The sequence below is a fragment of the Bos javanicus genome, chromosome 2 (genome assembly GCF_032452875.1).
Source record: "Bos javanicus breed banteng chromosome 2, ARS-OSU_banteng_1.0, whole genome shotgun sequence".
Lineage (NCBI taxonomy): Eukaryota > Metazoa > Chordata > Mammalia > Artiodactyla > Bovidae > Bos > Bos javanicus.
In genome coordinates this window covers 13,893,082-13,917,950 of record NC_083869.1, presented here as the reverse complement: position 1 = coordinate 13,917,950, position 24,869 = coordinate 13,893,082, and the positions used below count along the sequence as shown (strand labels likewise).

Below are 24,869 nucleotides of genomic sequence, written 5' to 3'. Positions count from 1 at the left end.
TCCCTGTCCACCAACTCCTGGGGTTTACTCAAACTCATGTCCATTGAGTTGGTAATGCCATCCAACCATCTCATCCTCTGTTGTCCCCTTCTCCCACCTTCTATCTTTCCCAGCCTCAGGGTCTTTTCAAAAGAGTCAGTTCTTCACATCAGGTGGCCAAAGTATTGGAGTTTCAGCTTCAGTCCTTTCAATGAATATCAGGACTGATTTCCTTTAGGATGGACTGGTTTGATCTCCTTGCAGTCCAAGGGACTCGCAAGAGTCTTCTCCAAGACCACAGTTCAAAAGCATCAATTCTTCGAATTACATAGTTCACTTTTATCAGGAGTAGAATTCAACTGTAATACAGAAAAGAAAATGTGATTAATACACTTGACTTTGAAGTTCTTATCCTTCCCATTAAACGTGATTTGTATTATCTTTTTATAAGTCACAGAAATGTTACTAAAAACAAGTTCTAGATAGTATCTGCAAAAACAGAGAATATCCTGCACTTAACACCGGTTATTTGGAGTAGTTACCCACACAATACATGCATTCTTTTGAAGACAAACTCAAGAAATGAAAGAGGAACTCAAAGCACTTCAGCTTTTTTTTTAAACATTTTTCTGGGGCTAACAGAAGCTGTTAGCTATAATTGTATAAATGTTAAACATTAGCTGTATAGTTTAGAAATTGAAAATCACATTTTGAAATATACTTCTTCTTTTCTGGGTCACTGAGTTGTACAAAAACATCTCATTGCGCTTTGATAATAGAATTTTACAGATATTGTCAACAATAGTGGGGACTGGGCAAATTAGAAGTACTCTATGAAAACAAAGTACCAAGGTGGAAAACAAATTTCTTGTAATGAGAACTCTCAGGATTTCTTTTAACAACTTTTATATGTAATATACAGCATTGTTGATTATATTGTACATTACATCCCTAGTAGTTATTTGTCTTATAACTCAAAGTTTGTTTCTTTGGACCACCTTCATCCAGTTACCCCTTTCCCCCACCTCTGCCTCTGCTAACCACAAATCTGATCTCTTTTTCTGTGAGGTTGTTTTTGAAGTATAATGACCTAAACACTATATTAGCTCTTGTTACACAGCATAGAGATTTGTCATTTCTATGCATTTCAAAATGATTGCTATGGTAAGTCTAATTACAATATGTCACCATACACAGAAACTGTATAGTTACTGAGGATACTCCTCACACTACATAGCAGTCTGTATATGTGTGTATGATTATTTTAATTTTCTGATCTCATAGGTTCAAACTCATTATAACAACCCTGCATTTTACTCCTCCCACCACGACATTCACAGATTTTAACATCATATTTTACATATTTTTGTATGTTTCTTAATTACTTATTGTGGATATAGATGATTTTTCTATTTTGTCTTTTAACCTTCCTACTAGCTTTATACATGACAGATTTACTACCTTTATTGTATATTTGGCTTTAACAGTGAGATTCTTTCCTTCTGTAATTTTCATGTTTGTAGTTGTAGCCTTTTCTTTTTTCACTTAGATAAATCCCCTGTGGCTGACTCATGTTAGTATATCGCAGAGGCCAACACCATATTGTAAAGCAATTATCCTCCAATAAAAGAAAAGTTAAAAAAAAATAATAAAATTTAAAAAAAAGAAGTCCCTATTTAAAAAAAAGAAGTCCCATATTTCTTGGAAATATGGTTTCATGGTGATGAACTCTTAGCTTTTGCTTCTCTGTAAAACTTTCAATCTGTCCTTCAAATCTTAATGACAGCCTTGCTGGGTATTCTTAGCTGTAGGTTTTCCTTCTCATCACTTTAAAGATGTTCAAAGAACTTAGGAGAAGATTGAATGAACAGAGTGAGAAGTTAGAAGTTTTTGAATAAAGAGTTAGAAAACATAAAGAGCAACTAAGCAGAGGTGAGGAATGCAATAACTTAAGTAAAAAATACACTGAAAGAGGTCAACAAGTAGATTATATGATACAGAGGAAGACAGTGGAAACCACTGAAACTGAACAGGAAAATGAACACAGAATAGAAATGAGGACAGTGTAAGAAACCCCTGGGATGTCATCGTCCATACTGACACTTGCATTATAGAGATCCCAGAAGAATGGGGCCGAGAACATGTACGATTTTACCTCTGTTCCTACCAGTTGGTGGTCCAAGGCAGCATGGCAGTTATTTTGACAACCTAGATAGAGTGGTCTATTCATCAGACTTTATAAACTTTGCCAAAGAACAGCCAATAAAATCCTAATGTACACACTTTGCCTATAATTTTTCCCACAGATCCATGTGTCTTGGCATTGAAATGTAGGTGAACATTACTGCACACACTACTAATTAAACTGAATCAGTTATATGTATTTCGAATAGTGTGCGTGTTTTGATGTCTTAGTATGATTTATTATGACTTTTGGATTTTTTCTTTTAAAATTGCTGATTTTAGTGTGGAATTATATAGAAACTCTTTAGCCAAAAGCAAATTGTCTTAAACTTTTTGTCTTGAATGTTAGAGCACATCCTTACAATCATAAAATTTTTAAATGAATGGATTTTGTTTGTATCAGGTCCTTTATAGGTTAGATTATAACATGTAATGTAATTGTGAAGTAGATGTTATGTAGTGTTTGGTCTATTATTTTAGCAAATATATATTCATGTTTTGAATTGTTAAAAGCCTTGATCTAATACTTCAGATAACGCAGTTTTCCAAGGAAAATGTCTTATTAAGAGCAAAAAGTGAAAGTGAAGGTAGCTGAGTCATGTCTGACTCTTTGCAACCCCGTGGACTATACAGTCCCTGGAATTCTCCAGGCCAGAATACTGGAGTGGGTAGCCTTTCACTTCTCCAGGGCATCTTCCCAACCCAGGGATTGAACCCAGCTCTCCTGCATTGCAGGCTGATTCTTTATCAGCTGAGTCACAAGGGAAGCCCCTATTAAGAGCAAAGGTTAGATTTAATCTCCACAGTCCTTACTGTCATGTAAGTCCCTTACCACATTCTTTTGTAATTGGAGTAGCTGTCAGAATTTGACTGTATGCTTAACCGGTGCTGCAGATAGAACAGCCTTAAACCCCAGTCTCTGTGGTCCTTTCTCCATTTCTGTCATCCACACAACCTCTCATGTGCAGTTTGACTGTTGCTTCCTTAGGTTGCTTCCTTTATTTTTACAGCTTCTTGGTGACATAGATCATGCAGTTCAAGACTACATCTTATTGAAGTAGAGCTTGGAAGAAGTTTTTTGTTGTTTTTTTGTTTAAAGGTGGTGTTTGACAGTTGAAATAGTATGTTTTCTTCTTTTAAAAATGTATAGAAAAAGATAAAGGCAATTTGAGAGATATGACTCATTTTTTTCATTTTGATCTCAAGGAAAATTGTGAACTAAAACATGTACAAACCTTTAGTAAATAATTATAAGTTGTTTGGTTTATGTATTTTTAGATGCTGCTGTTAATTCTGGAGAACTGTGGTTTGTGAACTTTTACTCCCCAGGGTGTTCACACTGCCATGATTTAGCTCCCACAGTAAGTATTTTTTACATCCTGATTATTAAAATTTTACTATTTACAGTCTATCTATTATTTGAGTGTTTTTAAAAATATGTTAGGATTTAACAATCAGAAATAGCTATCATATTTTTTCACATGTTTATGGTTTTATTTCATGAATATATTCTCCTTTAAGGAAGTATAGTTTGAAGAATGTTCAAGGAAACGTAAATTATTTTATCAGAGAACTACTTTTTTTTCCCTCATAGTGGAGAGACTTTGCAAAAGAAGTAGATGGATTGCTTCGAATTGGAGCAGTTAACTGTGGCGATGATAGAATGCTTTGCCGAATGAAAGGAGTCAACAGTTATCCCAGCCTTTTCATTTTTAGGTCTGGAATGGTAAGATATAAAATTGGCTTTTTTTTTTTTATTTGATGGAACATGATAACAAGAGGAATACTAGAGAAAACACAATATGTGAATTTGTAGACTCTTGGTTTTTCTTATTTTAGGTGCTAACTATGCTCTAGTCATAATAAACATTTTTGATTAGACTGTAAATACTTTTAGATGCCATTACTTTAACAAAATGAAATGTTTGCCTATTTCAGTTTCCATCTTAAGGAATATAATGATAACCAATATGCATGTTGTACTTTATAATTTACAAAGTATTTTACAGGTGTTTTCTCTCATTGAATATAAAGTTCTAATTTCCCTTTCTTTCCCCAGTGTTAAGTGATAAATTTGAAACTAAAACAATTATAAATAATATTATTCACATATCTGATAGGGAATCTGTGCAATCAAGATTCTTAGCACGTCATTTAGAAAAACACTTTACCATTGAAAGACATATCTTACTTATTCAGAATAATGGAGAATCAAGGTATTTGTTTGAGTCTTAAAAAGTAAAAGATGTTTCTCTTTTTATAAATGAAAATATAGGCTGCAGTGAAATACCATGGTGACAGATCAAAGGAAAGTTTAATGAATTTCGCCATGCAGCATGTTAGAAGCACAGTGACAGAATTATGGACAGGTAATTTTGTCTTCATAATTTGCTTAATTTTCAAGGATACTTTGAATTGGTATTTCAGATTTTTCAGTAGTAATATCAGTGTTCTGATCATATTATCTTTTCCATGCTTCTTAGAAAGGAATTATGTCATTTGTTCTGAACTCTGCTAAATAATAGGCCTTTCATAAATTTAACTTATACAGAAATGAAAACAAGTTTGATGTAGGATATGGATATGAGATGGGGCTAGGTGAAAAGGCAACTTTGAAAGTGCAACTGAATATTTAGTAAAACAAGTGTTTTATTGATTTTGTAAGTATACTATATCAGGTGTAAATTTATGCCTATTCAATTTAATTTTGAAGTTTAAGAACTCTTCTAATCTCAGGCATTTAATTCATCAAGTGGCTTTAGAGGAGTTAGGTAATTACTCTGTACTACCCATGAAATGATAGTATTCACTTCTAAAGTGAAAGTGAAGTTGCTCAGTTGTGTCCGACTCTTTGCGACCCCATGGACTGTAGCCTACCAGGCTCCTCCGTCCATGGGATTTTCCAGGCAAGAATACTGGAGTGGGTTGCCATTTCCTCTCCAGGGATCTTCCCGACCCAGGGATCGAACCCAGGTCTCCCACATTGTAGGCAGACGCTTTACCATCTGAGCCACCAAGGAAGCCCTAAAGGGATGCTCATATCATTCAATGAACCCAGTTATGTCTCCAAAGCTGTTAAGTACTAGGGCTGTAGCCATAAACTGTATAATCTTTGCCTTCTGGGACCCCATTATTAAACCATTAAAATACAGAGTAGTGACTACTATGATAGAGGTAAGCTTAGGGAAGCATGAAGGATATGAAGGAATTCAGGTGGGGAAAGGAGGAAGGGTTAGGAAATTCTTCCTGAATGAAATCAGATCCAATCTGTCTTGAAAATGAAGAGGAATCCTTAAAAGGTCACCATATTTGGAAGCTGGCAATATTTCATGAATCTGACAAAAGATGGGTAAAGAGTAGAGTGGTTTGGGGAAGGAATGACCAACTGAATGGGTAGACAAAGCTCAGATCACAAGGGGCCTAACTTGCCAATTTGAGTTTCTTTCTTAATAATGAATTTAGATTTTATATGATTGGGAAAAAAAAAAGTCAGGGTAGGAATTTGACATGCTCAAGAGGATTTTTAGGAATCCTGAAAACTACTCGAGTAGATTGGAAATGGGTGAGATTAGATGGGAAATCCCATTTAGAAAATGGTTTCCATTGTGGAGTAGTAAGTGATCAGAAATTTTCTTTATTTTCTTTTAAGGAAATTTTGTTAACTCCATACAAACTGCATTTGCTGCTGGTATTGGCTGGCTGATCACTTTTTGTTCCGAAGGAAGCGGTAATATTATTTGTTGTTTTGTTATGATGAAGAGACCATGACATTTGATTTTTAGGTGACAGTCTTTTTTTTCCCATAGCTTTATTGAGATATAATTGACATAGAACATTGTGTAACTTTAAGGTGTACAATTTGTTGATCTGAAACACTTACATGTTAGAAGATGATGACCACCATAATACTAGCTAACACCTCTATCTTGTCACGTAATTACCACTTCCTTCTTGTCATGAGAACATTTAGGATCTGCTCTTTGAACAAGTTTCAAGGATTTAATACAGTATTATTAGATATAATCACTATATGCTGTATATTAGGTCCTCAGAAGCTACTAGTCTTATAATCGGAAGTATGTACTCTTAGACTAGGTGAAAATCTTAAGTATGCTACTGTAATTGATTATTGTCTATTTTCAGAGTACAATTTATACTTTTTAATTTAATGTTACAATTTTTATTTAATGAATATCTTTATTATTTTACACATATGGCTGTATAATTATTAATTGCTTTTTTTAAGTTGAAGTATGTATTTACAATATTGTGTTGGTTTCAGGTGTACAGCATTCAGTTTGCTTTTTTGTGGGATACCTTCCATTATAGGTTATTACAAGATATTGGGTAAAATTCCCTGTAGTTATACAGTAAATCCTTCATATCAATTTTATGTGTAATAGTTTGTATCTGTTCATCCCACATCCCAAATTTGTCCCTTCCCTCGTCTCTCTCCCTTCTGGTGACCGTTAGTTTGTTTTCTATGTCCAATTTTGGTTCTGTTTTGTATATAGATTGATTTGTATTATTTTTTAGATTTCACATATAAATATCATATATTTGTCTGACTTCACAAAGTATAATATTCTCTAGGTCCATTCATGTTTCTGCAGATGGCACCATTTCATTCTTTTTATGGCCAAGTACTACTCCTTGTATCCATACCACATCTTCTTAAGCTAGTTGTCTGTTAATGGACTCTTGGTTTATTTCTGTATCTTGGCTATTGTAAATAGTTCTGCTTGAACACACAGGTGCATATATCTTTTCAAATTAAGAGTTTTTGTCATTTCTGGATATACTCAAGAGTGGAATTGCTGGATTATACAGTAGATCTATTTTTAGTTTTTTTGAGGAACTGCCATACTATTTTCCATTGTGGCAGTACCAGTTTATATTCCCACCAACAATTTGGTGGGGTTCCTTTTCTCCACACTTTCCAGCATTTATTTGTAAACTTTTTGATAATAGTCATACTTACTGGTGTCAGATGAACCTCATTGTGGTTTTGATTTGCATTTCTGTAATAAGTAGCCATGTTGAGCATCTTTTCATGTGCTGGATATCTGTGTATATGTCTTCTTTGGAGAAATGTTTGTTTAGGTCTTATGCCTTTTTTCTTTTTTTTGGCTGCACGACACAGCATGTGGGATCTTAGTTCCCCAGCCAGGGATCAAACTCGTGACCCCTGCATTGTAAGTGTGGATTCTTAACCTCTAGACAGTCAAGGAAGTCCCTGCCAATTCTTTGACTGGGTCGTTTGTTTTTTCGTTATTTCTGTCATGTGAGCTATTTAGTATTTTAGTTATTAACCCCTTTCGGTCACATCATTTGCAGATATTTTCTCCTGTTTCTTAAGTTGTCTTTTCATTTTACTGATGACTTCTTTGCTGTGCATACTTAGAAAACCAAGCTTGTAGGTTTGGTTAGGTCCCAGTTCTTTACTTCTGCTTGTTTATTGTGTTTGCCCTGGGAGACTGATCTAAGAAAATACTGCTGTAATTTATGTCTGATGTTTTGCCTGTGTTTTCTTCTAAGAGTTTTATGATGTCATGTCTTATATTTAGGTCTTTAAAGCTTTTTTTTTTTAATTGAAGTATAGTTGTTTTACAGTGTTGTGTTAACTACTGCCGTAATTAAGTGATTGAGTATACATGTGTATGCATCCTTTTTCTCTGTTCCTTTCCATTATGGTTTATCATAGGATACTGAATACAGTGCTCTGTGCTGTACAATAGCACCTTGCTGTTTATTCATTCTGTGTAACCCCAACCTCCTACTCTGTCCCTCTTCCCAAACTCTCTCCTCCTTGGCAGCCACCAGTATGCTCTCTATATCCGTGACCCTATTGCATAGATAGATTGATTTGTGTCATATTTTAGATTTCACATAAAAGCCATATCGTACGCTGTCTTCCTCTTTCTTCTGAGTGACTTCACTTGGTATGATGATCTCTGTTTGCATCCATGTTACTGCACATGGCATTATGTTGTTCTTTTTTATGGCTGAATGGTGTTCCATCGTGTATACATACCACATCTTTATCCGTTCATCTGCTAATGGATGTTTCGGTTGATTCCATATCTTGGCAGTTGTGAATAGTGCTGCTCTGAACACAGGGCTGCATGCATCTTTTGGGATTGGAGTTTTGTCTGGATATATGCCTAGGGATGGTATTACTGGTCATATGGTAATACTAGTTTTCGTTTTTTGAGAAAGCTCCATAATGATCTCTATAATGGCAGTGCCAACTGACATTCCACCAGTAATGTCAGAGGTCCCCTTTAATCCACTCCCTTTCCAGCATTTGGTATTTGTAGACTTTTTAATGATGGTCATTCTGACTGGAAGTGGTACCTCACTGCAGTTATCATTTCCATTTCTCTAATAGTTAACAATATTGAGCATCTTTTCATGTGTCTATTGGCCATTGGTATTTCTTCTTTGAAGAAATGTGTATTTTATGTCTTCTGGTCGTTTCTTGATTGGGTTGACTTTTTGCTGTTGGGTTTTATGAACTATTTGTACATTTTGGAAATTAAGCCCTGGTTGGCTGCGCTGTTTGCAGATATTTTCTCCCATTCTGTAGGTTGTCTTTTTGTTTTGTTTGTGGTTTCTTTAGCTGTGCAAAAGCTTTTAAGTTTCATTAGGTCCCATTTGTTTGCTTTTGTTTTTTTTCTTATTGTCTCGGGAGACTGACCTAAGAAAACATTGGTATGATTTATGTCATTGAATGTTTTGCCTGTGATTTCTTCTAGGAGTTTTATGGTGTTACATCTTCTATTTAAGTCTTGAAGCTGTTTTGTTTATTTCCGTATATGGTGACAGGGTGTGTTCCAGCTTCATTGATTTACCTATGGCTCTCCAGCATTTCCAACACCACTTGAGGAAGAGATCATCTTTTCCCCATTGTATATTCTTGCCTCCTTTGTTGAAAGTTAATTGACCGTATGTGTGTGAGTTTCTTTCTGGGCTCTCTATTCTGTCCCATTGATCCATATATCTGTTTTTGTACCAATACCAAACTCTTGATTACTGTAGCTTTGTAGCATTGTCTGAAGTTTGGTAGGATGATGCCTCCTGCTTTATTTTTCTTTAGGATTGGTCTGAACAATTCCTTGTCTGATTGCTGTGGCTAGGACCTCCAATACTTGAATAGAAGCGATGAGAGTGCGCATGCTCATCTTGTTCCCGAATTTAGAGGGAAGGCTTTCAGTTTTTCACTGTTGAGTATTATGTTTTTGCCTGTGGCTTTGTTGTAAATGACCTTTATTTTGTTGTAATGTGTTCCCTTTACATACACTTTTATGAAAGTTTTTATCATGAATGGCTGTTGAATTTTGTGAAATGATTTTTCTGCATCTATTGAGATGATCATGTGATCATATGGTTTTTGTCTTTTTTGTTAATATCACATTGATTGCTTTGCATATGTGAAAACATTCTTGTGACTCTGAAATGAATCCAACTTGATCATGGTATATGATGCTTTTTCAGTGTTGTTGGATTCAGTTTGCTAATCTTTTGTTGAGGATTTTTGCGCCTATATTCAGCAAAAATTAGTTCAGTTTAGTTCAGTTACTCAGTCGTGTCCAACTCTTTGCAACCCCATGAACCACAGCACGCCAGGCCTCCCTGTCCATCACCAGTTCCCGGAGTTTACCCAGACTCATGTCCATTGAGTCGGTGATGCCATCCAACCATCTCATCTTCTGTCATCCCCTTCTCCTCCTGCCCTCAATCTTTCCCAGCATCAGGGTCTTTTCAAAAGAATCAGCTCTTCGCATCAGGTAGCCAAAGTGTTGGAGTTTCAGCTTCAACATCAGTCCTTCCAAAGAAAACCCAGGACTGATCTCCTTTGGGATGGATTCATTGGATCTTCTTGCAGTCCAAGGGACTCTCCAACACCACAGTTCAGAAGCATCAATTCTTTGGCGCTCAGCTTTCTTTATAGCCCAACTCTCACATCCATTAATGACTACTGGAAAAACCACAGCTTTGACTAGACAGACCTTTGTTGGCAAAGTAATGTCTCTGGTTTTTAATATACTATCTAGGTTGGTCATAGCTTTTCTTCCAAGGAGCAAGCATCTTTTTTCGTGGCTTCAGTCACCATCTGCAGTGATTTTGGAGCACTGTTGCAGTTGTTTCCCCATCTGTTTGCCATGAAGTGATGGGGCTGGATGCCATGATCTTAGTTTTCTCAATGTTGAGTTTTAAGCCAGCTTTTTCACTCTCCTCTTTCGCTTTTATCAAGAAGGCTCTTCAGTTCCTCTTTGCTTTCTGCCATAAGGGTGAAGAGAGAGAGAAGAAGCTATTTAAGATTGTACTGTATTTTAAGAATTTGCCATATGTGTTAATCAGATAGGTCCATTACATTTTATTACCCCAAATTATGAGATTCCTTGGTTCAAAGGGGCTGTTTGTTGATAGGAGGAGCTATTTTAGAATAAGATCTTAAAGAGGTGCTTGAGAAGGAATGCCTTCTTTTTTCCTTGCCTAGAAATCCTGAGACACTAAGGGGAGAGAAGAGTAGAGGGAGGAAAGGGAGGGGAAGGGAAGGGAGGGAGAAGAGGTCAGGAGGAGGGAGAAGAATGAGACATTGACCTCTGTGTCTACCTAGTGATACAAGTCTCAGTATTTACCAGCACAGCCCAGTTAATTGCCTTAGAATCAACATCATGGTTTGCAGCAAATGAAAGTATAGATTTAATACTTAATAGCTGAAATTTCCTCATAAATTTCTTTTCCCTCCCCAGATTGTTTGACCTCACAGACACGTCTCAGGTTAAGTGGTATGTTGGTAAGCATCAATTAATTTTGCAAAACTGTATCACCATGTTAAGAAACACGTTTAAAAACTGATTCCAGATATTTTCTTTGCTGGTTTCTTGAACATTTAACTCCCTTGTTTGTAATCTTCCTTGTTTTCTGATCAATATATTCATAGTTATAAGTAGTTATAAGCGTCTTTCTGATTGGCTGTGTTCAGTATATTTTAACATGTAGTGCTTTCATTCACTCCTAAATATTCCATAATTATGAGTTCCTCTTTAACCAGAGAGTTAGTGTTTTTGTCATTTCCAAACCTTAATTTTTTGTTGTTTTGTTATTTTACTTACTTAGCTCTCATCATTATGGTCAGGGAGTACAGTCTTGTGTGTTGATACTTTAACACTATTAAAACTGTCCTTGTGTGTTGGGAGTTTGCCAAGATTTTGTTTGTTTTGCAAAGATTGTTAGTGTTCTATGTATGCTTTAAAATGTTTCCTATGTGAGGTGTAATTTTTATATCTATTTGATCAAATTTATTAATCATATTATTCAAATCTGCATCATTTTTTGTGTTCTTTTTAAAAGTTTAATTTTTATGGTAGTGCAGTTGTATTTTTGCTAACTATAAATCCTTTTTAACTTTTTTTTTCAACTTACAATATTATTTTTTCTTTTCATTTTAGGATGGTCTTGTTAATGTGGGATGGGTGGACTGTGCCACCCAGGACAACCTTTGTAAAAGTTTGGATATTACAACAAGTACCACTGCCTATTTTCCTCCTGGAGCCACTTTAAATAACAAAGAGAAAAGCGGTATTTTGGTATGAATCCCTTTAATTTCTTTACATATAAATACATAACACATGTATTCAAATATATCATTTTGTAAACAATGAGCAAAAAAAAAAAAAATGAACCAGTTTATATCATCCAATTATGGAACACTTAATTTATTTAGAACAAATACTTAATATTTGGGATTCTGTTTAATACTTCAGTTTAAAAAGTTAAACTGTAAGGATTATTTTTAAACTGCACTTTTAACAATCCCAAAGGTAAGGAATACATTCTTGGGTTAAATGAATATTTATTGGTTTCCATTTATTTCTATATTTTCTAATGTTAAAATATAGATTATTGGTAGGTTTAGCTGGAATCTGGTATCTGGTTTTTTTAAAGCCTCCTGTTTGACTCTGATATAAACTTAGTTTGATGATCTACTAGTCTGGTTCACCTTCCTAATTTTATAAATGAAGAAGCTGAGGTTCAAGTAGCTGTCAAGGAGCTGAAACAAATACTGGGATGTCAGACAGGTCTCTAGAGAACCCACCCACAAAAAAAGATTCTAATATAAGACAAACTACCTGTAGTTTTCTGTTTTTCTTTTTCTTTTTTTGATATTGACATAGATTACATGTATTCATTATAGAAATTCATATTTGATATATAAATGTGTAAAGAAAGATTTGAAATTCCTTAAAACTAAATCACCCATAGGCAAGCACCATCAAGTCTTGGTACATGCCCTTCCAGCTCTCTGCTTATATGTGTGTGAAATTACGACTTCATGCAGGCAACTCACCAGTTTTGCCTTTGGCCCAGGCCTCTGGCTTCCACTATAGACGTGGTTATTCTCCAGCCTGTTCAGTGTCTCCCCTGGGATATTAATTAATTTTTCAAATTTAGATGTCTGTAACTATATTCCTGATATTTCCCCATACATCTGTTCTCCCTAGTTTTTTCCCCATCTCAGTTAATGAAAGCTTCATCTTTTATGATTAAGGCCAAATACCTTAGAGTCATTCTTGATCCCTCTTTTTCTCATACCTTATAACCTATACCCTATTCATCAGGAAAATAGTTGGATCTCTTTAAAATCTTTCATAATCCACCTCATTGTACTTATCACCTTATATATTTATTCTTTCCTTATTTTTCTCTTGCAGTAAATTTTAAGTTTGAATTTTTCACTGACATATCCTAAGGGCCTAGAAGAGTATCTGGCACATAAGTACTACATATAGTGCCAGAATCCTGGAGTAGGTAGCCTTTCCATTCTCCTGGGGATCTTCCCAATCCAGGGATCGAACCCAGGTCTCCCACATTGCAGGCGGATTCTTTACCAGCTGAGCCACAAGGGAAGCCCATTTAGTGCCTGCTTAAGTGCTTTATACTATGTGTGTATGTGTGTGTGTCCCTGAATAGTAGTATATACAATAATTCCTGTGAATGTGTGCATCAACAATCCTAGAAACTAATTCATTGACTAAATGTAACAATGAGTTTAACCAGTCCTCTCTGGATAGATACTGAAATTTCTACTTTTTCATGATTACAAGCAGTGTTATAATGTACTGTCTTGCTCACCTTTGTGCAATTCTTCCATTATCTATTTAGAATGAGATGGCTGTAGCAATTGCAAAGTCAATTCGTGTTGCCAGATTTCCCAGAAAACCTGGGTTTATTTTACACTGTGCCATTAGCTCATGAGGATTACCTGTACTCTGGTTAACACTAAACATAGGCTCTTGCCTTCAGTACAACAATCTCATTTTTCAGTGAGATCTTGGGACTTTTTGGTTAAAACAGCAAGCTCAGAAATGATGTCAGGAAACATAAGTAAGTGATATTAGAAGTGTGATAACACAGGGTGATGAATTAAAGTCCTTGTCCCTCCTGAAAGCATTCAAGTTTTTAAAAAATGTAAAACACTATGCTAGCTAAATACGTTTGGCAGGTGAAATTTAGAGGCTGCACAATACCCTTGTAAATAAAACTACCAAATTTTACTCTAAAACAGGTTTGTAATGAAGTTCTAGTGAATTTATAAATTACATAAAATTTTTGATGAATGTGAGTAAAGTGAATGAGCCTTATAGTACTGAAACATGAAAGTTTTCTGTTTTGACCTTTTAAGCCCTTTGGTAACAAATTATTTCATATATTTTTGAGAGTATGCTACAGATTTTTTTTTTAAGCAGAAAAACCGAGTTTTCTATTCTTACAGACACTGTTTCTATCCATTTGATTGTGTTCTCATGTTGAACATAATTAAACTGAATACAGTAATAGTTTCTACAGGTTTTTAATAGAGTTTTGTCTTTGAGGTAATATTTGAATTGTCAAGAAAATAGTTTAAAGATAGACAGTAAACTGATCAACCCCTGTATACATTTTCTTGGTGTAACTGTTGCTACACTTATGGTAATAGCAGCTGCTTCCATGAGACTTAGACTGGCAAAGAGAGTTCCATGAAAAAAATATGCTGAGGATAAAATATGGACAGAAATAGACAGTTGTTAGAATTGAGATGTGTCTATTTCAGTTGTTTGTGTTTTAAATAAGAGACCTAGATCTAAAGTGTATTTAATTTTAAAATACATATTTTACATATATACATTTTACCCTGTAAAACTCCTCAGTGGTTTGGTTCAGGGACTTTATTTCTAAAAACCTCTATAATAAACAAGGTCCATTCCAGTTTTCCTGTAAGTTTTTCTTAATTCCTTCCATTCAGTTCAGTTCAGTTGTCGCCAGTCATGTCTGAATCTTTGCGACCCCATGAACCGCAGCACACCAGGCCTCCCTGTCCATCACCAGCTCCTGGAGTCCACCCAAACTCCTGTCCATTGAGCTGATGATGCCATCCAGCCATCTCGTCATCTGTTGTCCCCTTCTCCTCCTGCCCTCAATCTTTTCCAACATAAGGGTCTTTTCTAATGAGTCAGCTCTTCGTATCAGGTGGCCAAGTATTAGAGTTTGAGCTTCAACATCAGTCCTTCCAAACACCCAGGACTGATCTCCTTTGGGATGGATTGGTTGGATCTCCTTGCAGTCCAAGGAACTCTCTAGTCTTCTCCAGTACCACAGTTCAAAAGCATCAATTCTTCTGTGCTCAGCTTTCTTTAAAGTCCAACTCTCACATCCATACATGACTACTGGAAAAACCATAGCTTTGACTAGACGGATCTTTGTTGGCAAAGTAATGTCTCTGCTTTTTAATATGCTGTCTAGGTTGGTCATAACTTTTCTTCCAAGGAGTAAGTGTCTTTTAATTTCATGGCTGCAGTCACCATCTGCAGTGATTTCAGAGCCCCCCCAAAAAAGTGAGCCACTGTTTCCCCATCTATTTGCCATGAAGTGATGGGACTGGATGCCATGATGGTAGTTTTCTGAATGTTGAGCTTTAAGCCAACTTTTTCAGTCTCCTCTTTCACTTTTAGTTCTTCCGCACTTTCTGCCATTATTAATTGGGATTTGAAGCATCTTGCTGCTACTGCTGCTACTTACTTGCTTCAGTCATGTCCAACTCTGTGCAACATTATAGACTGTAGCCTGCCAGGCTCCTCTGTTCATGGAATTCTCCAGGCAAGAGTACTGGAGTGGGTTGCTTTGCCCTCCTCCAGGGGATCTTCCCAACCCAGGGATCGAACCCTGGTCTTCTGCATTGCAGGCAGATTCTTTAACACTCAGCCACCAGGGAAGCCCATAAAGCATCTTATTAGATCATCAAATATTCTATTGTTTTAACAATTTTTAGAAAATTGTTAAATTTCTAACAATGTTTAGAAAATTCTAAAGCACTGGCATTCTGTAAAACATGGTTAGCATTAAAATTAGATTGAATATGATAACAGCTTTTCCCGCCAGTGAGCCAGAGGTCACTCAAGGTTATTTTGAGGACCATCATAGAATACCCAGCACAGTTAACAGAAAATTCCAGGTAAGAAAACACCTAATAATGAAATTTATTTTGCATCACTATTTTTAAAGAACAACCCAGTTATATAACTTTTAATAATTGCCAAAATATGATACACTGTCTTTTTTTGAAAAGGAAAACATTTAGAATAAATAGCTTGAAAACTGTATTACTTCTTTGGTTTTTTTCTTAAAAAGTTCTTTCTCTGAAAACTGAAAAACTAAGACACTGAAATACTCAAATGTTGATTTAAAAAATAACAATATGATTCTCTTATTTTAGTTTCTTAGTTCATTGGATGCTAAAGAAATTTATTTGGAAATAATGCATAATCTTCCAGATTTTGAACTCCTTTCAGCAAATTCACTACAGGTAATTTTTTTTTTAATAATAAATAGTAACAAATATTGATAAATTTTATCAGTTGATTCCAGGTTAAACTCTAATGCCAGATTTGCTGGGATTGCAACTTGAGAGTGGATCGATAGCTTTGTGTAACTAGTCCTGAAGGCAAGTTCAGGAGGAGCACCAGAAAAGACAAGATACTGATCACAAAGCAGCTTTGAATCTGTGCGGGGGCTCTGTGTTCCTCCCTACAGAACAGTTTGTGTTGTTCACTGAGAATTACAGAGCAGCTTCAGAAGCATTCAGTTTGTAGTAGAATCAATTAGTTTCTTCTACTTATTGATCCCAGAGTTTTATAAGTCTATATCCCTTTGAAACTTTATGTTAAATCTGAAAGCAATCTGGCTTCCCCACCTTTCATCTTTTTAGCTCTGTGTCATTAAAACAGTGTTTTTCTTAGCACAGTCATCTACCTTAAGATTTTATGATTTAGTGGCTCTTTTCTTTCTGTAATACTGTATAATTGGTTTATATAGCATTATTCCAAATAAACTACAAAATAAGAATATGACTGGGTCTGAATTTTAGACAGTATTTTGAAGTAATGGGTAGGATAGTTAAAATTAAGTCAAAGAAAGAAAGACTGGCACTCTTAGGATTTTGCATCTCTGATGCTTCTTTCCCTTTATCATTTTCTTTTTTAATCACTTTTAAGGATCGTTTAGCTCATCATCGGTGGCTCTTATTTTTTCAATTTGGACAAAATGAAAATTCAAATGATCCTGAGTTGAAGAAACTAAAAACTCTACTTAAAAATGAACATATTCAAGTAAGAAAAATTTATTCTGCCTACCCTTCTGCTTTTGTGCTGTCTTAATTTAGTACATAAAGTTATGTTTTAAATAACATTAAAGATGTTTAGTTGAATTCTAAATTTAGAAACCCCTAAATGCTTTTGTTCTTCTATTTTGTTTTTTTCTACTGAAAATTAAAATGATATCTGAAAAAGTTAAACCTTCATTACTCTTGAGCAGTTGGTATGTGATAAATCTATATGATACAGTTTTTCTGGAATGCAGAAAACTATAGCTTGTTTTAAGTACTTGTTTCTTTATATTAGTAATTCATGTTCATTAATTTTAATTATGATATTATAAATAAGTACAAAAATGAGTTAGAGATTTCTAAAAATTATATATATTTTCACCATTGTTAAGAATTTACTGTTAAAAACTGTTGAGGCTTTTTAAACGTGAGTATGTGTTGGCACATATGTATACACGCGCACCTCTGTGCATATTGTACACATGTAAATTTATGTGTATGCTTTTATTCTCTTCTGTAAAATTTTCCATTTAGTGATTAAAACTTCTCTGCATACCAGTGTAGTATATATTGATACGTATATTTTTGTGTATGTATATGTATCAGCATCCAAAGACTAAGCAGCCTCTCCCTGTATGGCTACACTATGGTTGTTTAACCTATTCTCTCTTACTGGTAACTTTAAGTTGTTTCCATTTTTATATCAAAAAAGATACACTGGAAAAATGCACTATGAGGAATTTTTTGAACCAAGGTTATATTTTCTTAAAAGTTTTTTATCCTCATTATCAGAGCCTTCCTTCTTACTGACAGCTTGGGAGTGAGTCATTTCCTCTCTACACCAGAGCCAGCTCTGGTATTACCATTCTTTATAATCAGCACTGTTTGGATAGGCCAAAATTGATATGTTAATATTACTAATTTTTATTTATTTGCTTTCTACTTTATTTTCTATGTATGTCTCTGCCCCATTTTCTTTCTCCTGATGGGATGTTTATCTTTTATTTCTTAATAGGAATCCTCTATCTTAAATGCTGCAAATATTTTTTCTTGGTTTATCATCTGCCTGCTAGGTTTGTTCCCACACTGTATGAAATCTCTCTGCTTCTGCGGTCTTAAAACGTTCTTTCTCTCCCCCTTGTCAAGATAATATAAATACCCTCTAAGCTTTTAGAAGGTTGGGCTTCATAAACAACTTAATATTTTCTTGGTAATTTCCACTCAGGTTTTTGAGATCTCCAAGAGACATTATTTATACTAAATGTAGTTTCAGTGTTAAATATAAATTAATGATTCCTGTTTCTTATTTTCGTGGTCCATTAACTTGTTTAGAAGCTGTGTTGTTTTTATAGAAATTTCATTTTCGGATTATCCTTATGAATATTTAATTGAATGAATAAGATTCTATTTTCAACATATTGAACTTCTCTTTCCTTTAGATTGGCAAGTTTGACTGTTCCTCTGCACCAGACGTCTGTAGTAACTTCTATGTTTTTCAGCCATGTCTAGCAGTATTTAAAGGACAGGGAACCAAAGAATTTGAAATTCATCATGGTAAGAGGGGGAAAAAAATGGTTTAAAAAATTTCATTTTTTAATTTTACTTTTTACCTTGTTTTATATGGACATGATTATTATAAAATAACTTTGCTTTCATTTATTAGTAAACGTTTCTTAAAGGGAAAGAGATTTTGAATTATATATAGTTATTTTATCTTCTTTATTCTTTTTAAAATAAATCCCTTTCTTCTACCTAATATTTTGATCAGTGTTTCAGTACGAACTCTAGTGACTTGTCAGGCTAGTAAAGAATTTAAGGGTCTTGCTGGTTGACAAAAATAAGCAACACCTATTGTTTCCATTTCAGTGTACCTAATGTAGCATCTCAACCATTATGGGCAATTTCTAGATAGTCTATTAGATGTTTTTCCAACACTTGATAACCAAACATCTCCGTTAACTGCTTTGTTAGTTTTCTTGAATTTAGAATTTGTATTTCTGCATTTCAGCTTGTTCAGGACGGTAGCCCTGCATCATGTAGGTACAGTTCCAGTTCCTGAAGTTTGGTATACATCATTGTCTCTGTCCTGAAAAAGGTCAAGTGTAGCAAAAGATAGACACAAACTACCAACATTAACAGTTAGTAAATAACAGATATTGATACTATGCCTGTAGGGTGACAAGCATTCTTATAGGTGTTAGGAATGCAAAATTGTAAGATATGAACTCTGCTCTCAGGAAGTTTAAAATATCATCTAGTGTGGGGGCTGCTGAGAAAAGGGAGATTTTTAGGAAAATATGAAGGACATTGTACTAGTCATTATAAATTATGAGATCAAATAAAGAGACTTTGCATCAGGAGGTGATATTTGAATTAAGGTGACATTTGAACCACTCAGTTTCCCCAGGCAAATACAAGAAAACAAGTGAAGTCCCCTAGACTGAAGGAACTATGTGAGCAAAGACGACAAGATAAATTTAACAGTAACTACTGTTTATTCAGTGTTTTTTATAAATGAGATGTTTTCCTAAAGGTATTTGCATATTGTGCATATCCATTTATATCTTCACAGCAAGGCAGAAAACAGGCTCAGAAAGATAAAATAACTGGTGCAGGTAGATGTTGTGTCCAAATATGTCTGACTCCGAAGCCTAGATGTATAGCTGCACTAAACTATGCAAACCATATCATCTAGTGCGGGGGGTGGTGAGAAAAGGGAGATTTTTAGGAAAATATGAAGGACATTGTAATAGTCATTATAAATTATGAGATCAAATAAAGAGACTTTGCATCAGGAGGTAATATTTGAATTAAGGTGACATTTGAACACTCAGTTTCCCCAGGCAGTAGATGATACAGTTTTTCCAGCACTTTTATCCTCGTAAAAGTGCTGGCAATGACCTAAGGTTTCATAGTGTTCTGTTCTTTTCCGCCTGTGAAATATTTCTCAGATTCCTTCTCTAGTCTATGCTTGCTGCCTTATTTCAGGTCCATCATCTCCATCTTGTCCAATATCCTCCAGTATAATTATCTGCCTCATAGCATTTTTTGTTTACAATTGTTTGTTTTCTTGGCAGATTTATTACCATAGAATACCTGGAATTACCATAGAATACCTTCATATGTTACTTTTCTGCCTTGAGTCTTCTGATCTCGTTAGGAATAAACTTCAGATTCCCTAGCATAGGAGCAATGATTTTGTCTCAGTCACCACTGTGTTTCCGGCACCCAGAATGGCGGTGCATAACAGGAATTCAGTAAACAGTTGTTAAAAGTTAACCTGCCTCTGCCTGGTTTTCCAACCTCATCTCCCACCTCTGCCGCTGCAAATAATTCTAGCTCCAGCTACTTGTGAATCATTGAAAATACCATGTTCTTTCACTCCCGTGCCTGACACAGATTTTTTCTTCCTCCTGCAATGTAATCATTACCTCTTGGCCCTCAAAATATTTAGCAAACTCCAAGTCACCCTTCAAAACTTTACTTAAAGCATTTTCTCCCTTGCTGCTGCTGCTAAGTCGCTTCAGTCGTGTCAGACTCTGTGCAACCCCATAGACTGCAGCCCACCAGGCTCCCCCATCCCTGGGATTCTCCAGGCAAGAACACTGGAGTGGGTTGCCATTTCCTTCTCCAATGCATGAAAGTGAAAAGTGAAAATGAAGTCGCTCAGTCGTGTCCGACTCTTCGTGACCCCATGGACTGCAGCCTACCAGGCTCCGCCATCCATGGGATTTGCCGGGCAAGAGTACTGGAGTGGGGTGCCATTGCCTTGCTCCCTTGGAATATACCATAAATACCCAAGTACTTCCTTTTGTGTGTTATCACTAACTTTACAGCATAACTTGTATTATTTCTTTGGATTTAAATAGATTATTTATGTGCCAGGTGCAATATTAGAGAGTAGGCAAAGAATAGGTACTATCCTTATCTGTATCTTAAAGAACATTATGAAGTAGAGAAAACAGACAGTAGATGGGCAACTTTTTGAATGTCTGACGTGAGGAGTATTAATCTATTTTCGAGGAGTAAATTACCCCCAAAACTTAGCAGTTGATTTATTTTTTTGTTCATACTAGAACATGCAAAACGTTTTTTTTTTTTTTTAATTTATTAATTTTAATTGGAGGCTAAATTACTTTATAGTATCGTGGTGGTTTTGCCATACATCAACATGAATCAGCCACAGGCTCACATGTGTTCCCATCCAGAACCCACCTCCCACCTCCTTCCCCATCCCATCCCCCAGGGTCATCCCTGTACACCAGCCCTGAGCACCTTGTCTCATGCCTCGAACCTGGACCAGCAATCCACTTCATGTATGATAATATACACATTTCAGCGCTACCCTCTCAAATCATCCCACCCTCGCCTTCTCCCACAGAGTCCAAAAGACTGTTCTTTACATCTGTGTCTCTTTTTCTGTCTCACATATAGGGTCATTGTTAACCATCTTTCTAAATTCCATATATATGTGTTAGTATACTGTATTGATGTTTTTCTTTCTGGCTTACTTCACTCTGTATAATAGGCTCCAGTTTCATCCACCTCATGAGAACTGATTCAAATGCATTCTTTTTAATGGCTGAGTAATACTCCATTGTGTATATGTACCACAGCTTTCTTATCCATTCGTCTGCTGATGGACATCTAGGTTGCTTCCATGTCCTGGCTATTATAAACAGTGCTGCGATGAACATTGGGGTACATGTGTTTCTTTCACTTCTGGTTTCCTCAGTGTGTATGCCCAGCAGTGGGATTGCTGGGTCGTATGGCAGTTCTATTTCCAGTTTTTTAAGGAATCTCCACACTGTTCTCCATAGTGGCTGTACTAGCTTGCATTCCCACCAACAGTGTAAGAGGGTTCCCTTTTCTCCACACCCTCTCCAGCATTTATTGCTTATAGACTTTTGGATCGCAGCCATTCTTACTGGCGTGAGATGGTACCTCATTGTGGTTTTGATTTGCATTTCTCTGATAATGAGTGATGTTGAGCATCTTTTCATGTGTTTGTTAGCCATCTGTATGTCTTCTTTGGAGAAATGTCTGTTTAGTTCTTTGGCCCATTTTTTGATTGGGTCATTTATTTTTCTGGAATTGAGCTGTAGGAGCTGCTTGTATATTTTTGAGATGAATTCTTTGTCAGTTGCTTCGTTTGCTATTATTTTCTCCCATTCTGAAGGCTGTCTTTTCACCTTGCTTATAATTTCCTTTGTTGTGCAAAAGCTTTTAAGTTTAATTAGGTCCCATTTATTTATTTTTGCTTTTATTTCCATTACTGTGGGAGGTGGGCCATAGAGGATCCTGCTGTGATTTATGTCAGAAAGTGTTTTGCCTATGTTTTCCTCTAGGAGTTTTATAGTTTCTAGTCTTAGGTCTAGATCTTTAATCCATTTTGAGTTTATTTTTCTTTATGGTGTTAGAAAATGTTCTAGTTTCATTCTTTTACAAGTGAAAAGTTTTCCCAACACAACTTGTTAAAGAGATTGTCTTTTCTCCATTGTATAAACTAAGCAGTTTAAAACAATGAACACTTATTAACTCAACACAGTTTCTAGTGTTCAGGAAGCTGAAAACAGCTTAGCTGAGTGGTTCTGGCTTGGGTTTTTTCATGAGGTTGCAATCCCAGTGAGTAAGGACTATAGTCATCTGAAGATTGGACTGTGGCTGGCAGATTTGGCTCCAGACTGACTCATGGCATAGCCAGGAGGCCTCGGTTCCTCACCAGGTGACCTTTCTGTGGGGCTGCTTACTTATCCCAGAATGAATGATCAGAGAGACACACATACACAGAAGCAATGATATCTTTTATAATCTGATCTCAGACAGTATAAACCAGCACACTCAGCATATTCTATTGATTATATACACCAGCCCTGGTAGAACAGTTGTATGGGTCATTGAAGGCGATCTTGGAGATATCTACCCTAATATGAGTATGGGTTACACTTAGGAAGAATACATAGATGGAGTAATTTTCTGAGGTTAGAGAAAGCAGTCTCTTCATTGAGATCTAAGTAAAAATAATGGTTATACAAATAAAGAGGTGTTAAATACGTTCCAAGCACAGGAACCGTTAAGTGTATTCTGGGACTCTGAAATAAGAGAGAGCCTTATTCATTTTTAGAAGGCAAGAATTTTAGGATAATTGGAATGTGGAGTGTGGAAAGGAATGAGACTTAAGGCTGGAAATGGCACTGGGGTCCCAATAGTGTGTTTCATCTGTCAGGTAATAAAGTAGTTTGGACTCTATCCTGGCAACAGAGCAAAGGCTTTCATGGGTTTAAGCAGAGGTGTGACTTAACTAGTTCTACATTTTAGAAAGTTAACTGGATGCCTAGAATTGGAGGGAGGGAAAGCAAGTAGAAGTCTGATGTAGTCATTTATGTAAGACAAGATTGGTAATGTAGATGAGAAGTAGACAGTTTTTAAATGAATGCAAAATCAGTATAACTTGATGATTGTGTTTAAATGTAGGGAGATAAGAAAAGGAAACTCAAGTTTCTGACTTGGCAACTGAGTGACTGACTGCACCATTCTGTAAGAAAGAGAGCACTGGGGGAGAAGGTGACATGAAGTACACACCCCTGGTTCACAGTTGAATATAGGCCTGGGCTCAGGAGAAGAGTTTGGGCTAAAACTCTTTCATTGGTAATTGAAGTCTTGGGTGAGGATGACCTTGTCCAAAAGTGAATACAGAGACAAGATTGGGGTCCTGTGAATCATTTTTAAGACTGTCAAAGAAAGAAGAATTTATGAAGCAATTTAAGCAGCAGTAGCTAAAGAGTGAGGAAAGAGCAGGACAATGTGGTATCATTTATCACCATTTAAATATTTAGGAAATGTTTCTTTTCTATTGGCCTATGAACTCCTTAAAGAGAAAGTGTGTATCTCTTATTTTGCATGTGCTATGGCATTTAAAACAGGACCTGACACATAATAGGTGCTTTACTTAATATTAACTATTGAGTGAATAAATCAGAGGGCACATGGGAAAATGGATTATGTTGTGGTCCTAAGAAAGCTAGTATTTGCGAAGCCAAGGAGTATATTCTTTAAGCAGTGGCCTTTAAGCAAGGGGACCACATGATCAGATTAATGTTTTTGTAACTTGCCTCTGGTAGCAGTGTAGAAAATGAATTAGTTAAGGAAGGCAGAATAGAAAGACCAGCTTGGTTATTTCAGTAGGCTAGACTACATTTAGGCAGTAGCCTAAATCGGGGTTGGAGATGGTAAGAGATAGAATGGTTGGAGCTGTGATACAGGCAAAGAGAGAAAGCAAGAATCACTCTAGGAAATCTTTTTAGCACCTAGTGGATGATTACACTATTGTCAAGGTAGGAAAGGTGAGAAAAGGAGCAAGTTTAGGGAAGAAGAACTCAACTTTGATTTGTGTATATTTTGTTTGAAATGTCCATATGACATCCAGGTAAATATTTCCACTGGGTAACTCAGGTCTTGAATTCATAAGAGAAGTCTAGGTTGAAGAAACTGACTTCAGAGTTAGGCCATAACAGTAGTTCAGGTAAGCAAAAAGAACTCCAAGAACGTTGGGAGGAAATAATTCTCCTACTGAGGATGAAGGAAATTTTCAAACAGTCTTGACGTTTTATCTGATCCTGCAAGAAGCAGAGTGTAGAGCAAAGGTTTCTCTGGCAGAGCAAACTTAACGTAGTATACAGAACACTAAAACCTCCACCAAATCAATTTGTTCATAAGTTTATCTTCTCTTCAATATTTCAAGTATAAAAGCTTTGAAATGTTTCTATGGATAAAAAGACAAAGTGTAGATTTTAATTTTTCTCTTTTTTCTCTGTTTCAAAGGAAAGAAGATTCTATATGACATACTTGCCTTTGCCAAGGAAAGTGTCAATTCTCATGTTACCACACTTGGACCTCAAAATTTTCCTGCCAATGAAAAAGAACCATGGCTAGTTGATTTTTTTGCCCCTGTAAGTTATATTTACCTGTCATATTTAAACATTTTCAGGTTTTGTCTTGTTATGACCAAAAAAAAAAAAAAAAGCATTTTCTAGGTAACCTTGAACAATGAATATTAGAA

General features: G+C 35.8%; 1 protein-coding gene across 3 annotated transcripts in view; it reads left to right on the top strand.

Moving 5' to 3' along the window:
- The window catches only part of DNAJC10 (DnaJ heat shock protein family (Hsp40) member C10), a 50,059-nt gene that overhangs the window by 8,068 nt on the left and 17,122 nt on the right, over nucleotides 1-24,869 (top strand). For all 3 annotated transcript variants that reach the window (XR_009739597.1, XR_009739598.1, XM_061433556.1), the window contains exons 6-15: nucleotides 3,442-3,524; nucleotides 3,758-3,889; nucleotides 4,439-4,532; nucleotides 5,813-5,890; nucleotides 10,923-10,966; nucleotides 11,622-11,759; nucleotides 15,923-16,012; nucleotides 16,701-16,814; nucleotides 18,250-18,364; nucleotides 24,632-24,759. Coding sequence is in view for 1 of the 3 variants with exons in the window: in XM_061433556.1 (XP_061289540.1) it covers nucleotides 3,442-3,524; nucleotides 3,758-3,889; nucleotides 4,439-4,532; nucleotides 5,813-5,890; nucleotides 10,923-10,966; nucleotides 11,622-11,759; nucleotides 15,923-16,012; nucleotides 16,701-16,814; nucleotides 18,250-18,364; nucleotides 24,632-24,759 (1,016 nt within the window). In the remaining 2 variants the exon portion in view is untranslated. The remainder of the gene's footprint in view (nucleotides 1-3,441; nucleotides 3,525-3,757; nucleotides 3,890-4,438; nucleotides 4,533-5,812; nucleotides 5,891-10,922; nucleotides 10,967-11,621; nucleotides 11,760-15,922; nucleotides 16,013-16,700; nucleotides 16,815-18,249; nucleotides 18,365-24,631; nucleotides 24,760-24,869) is intronic.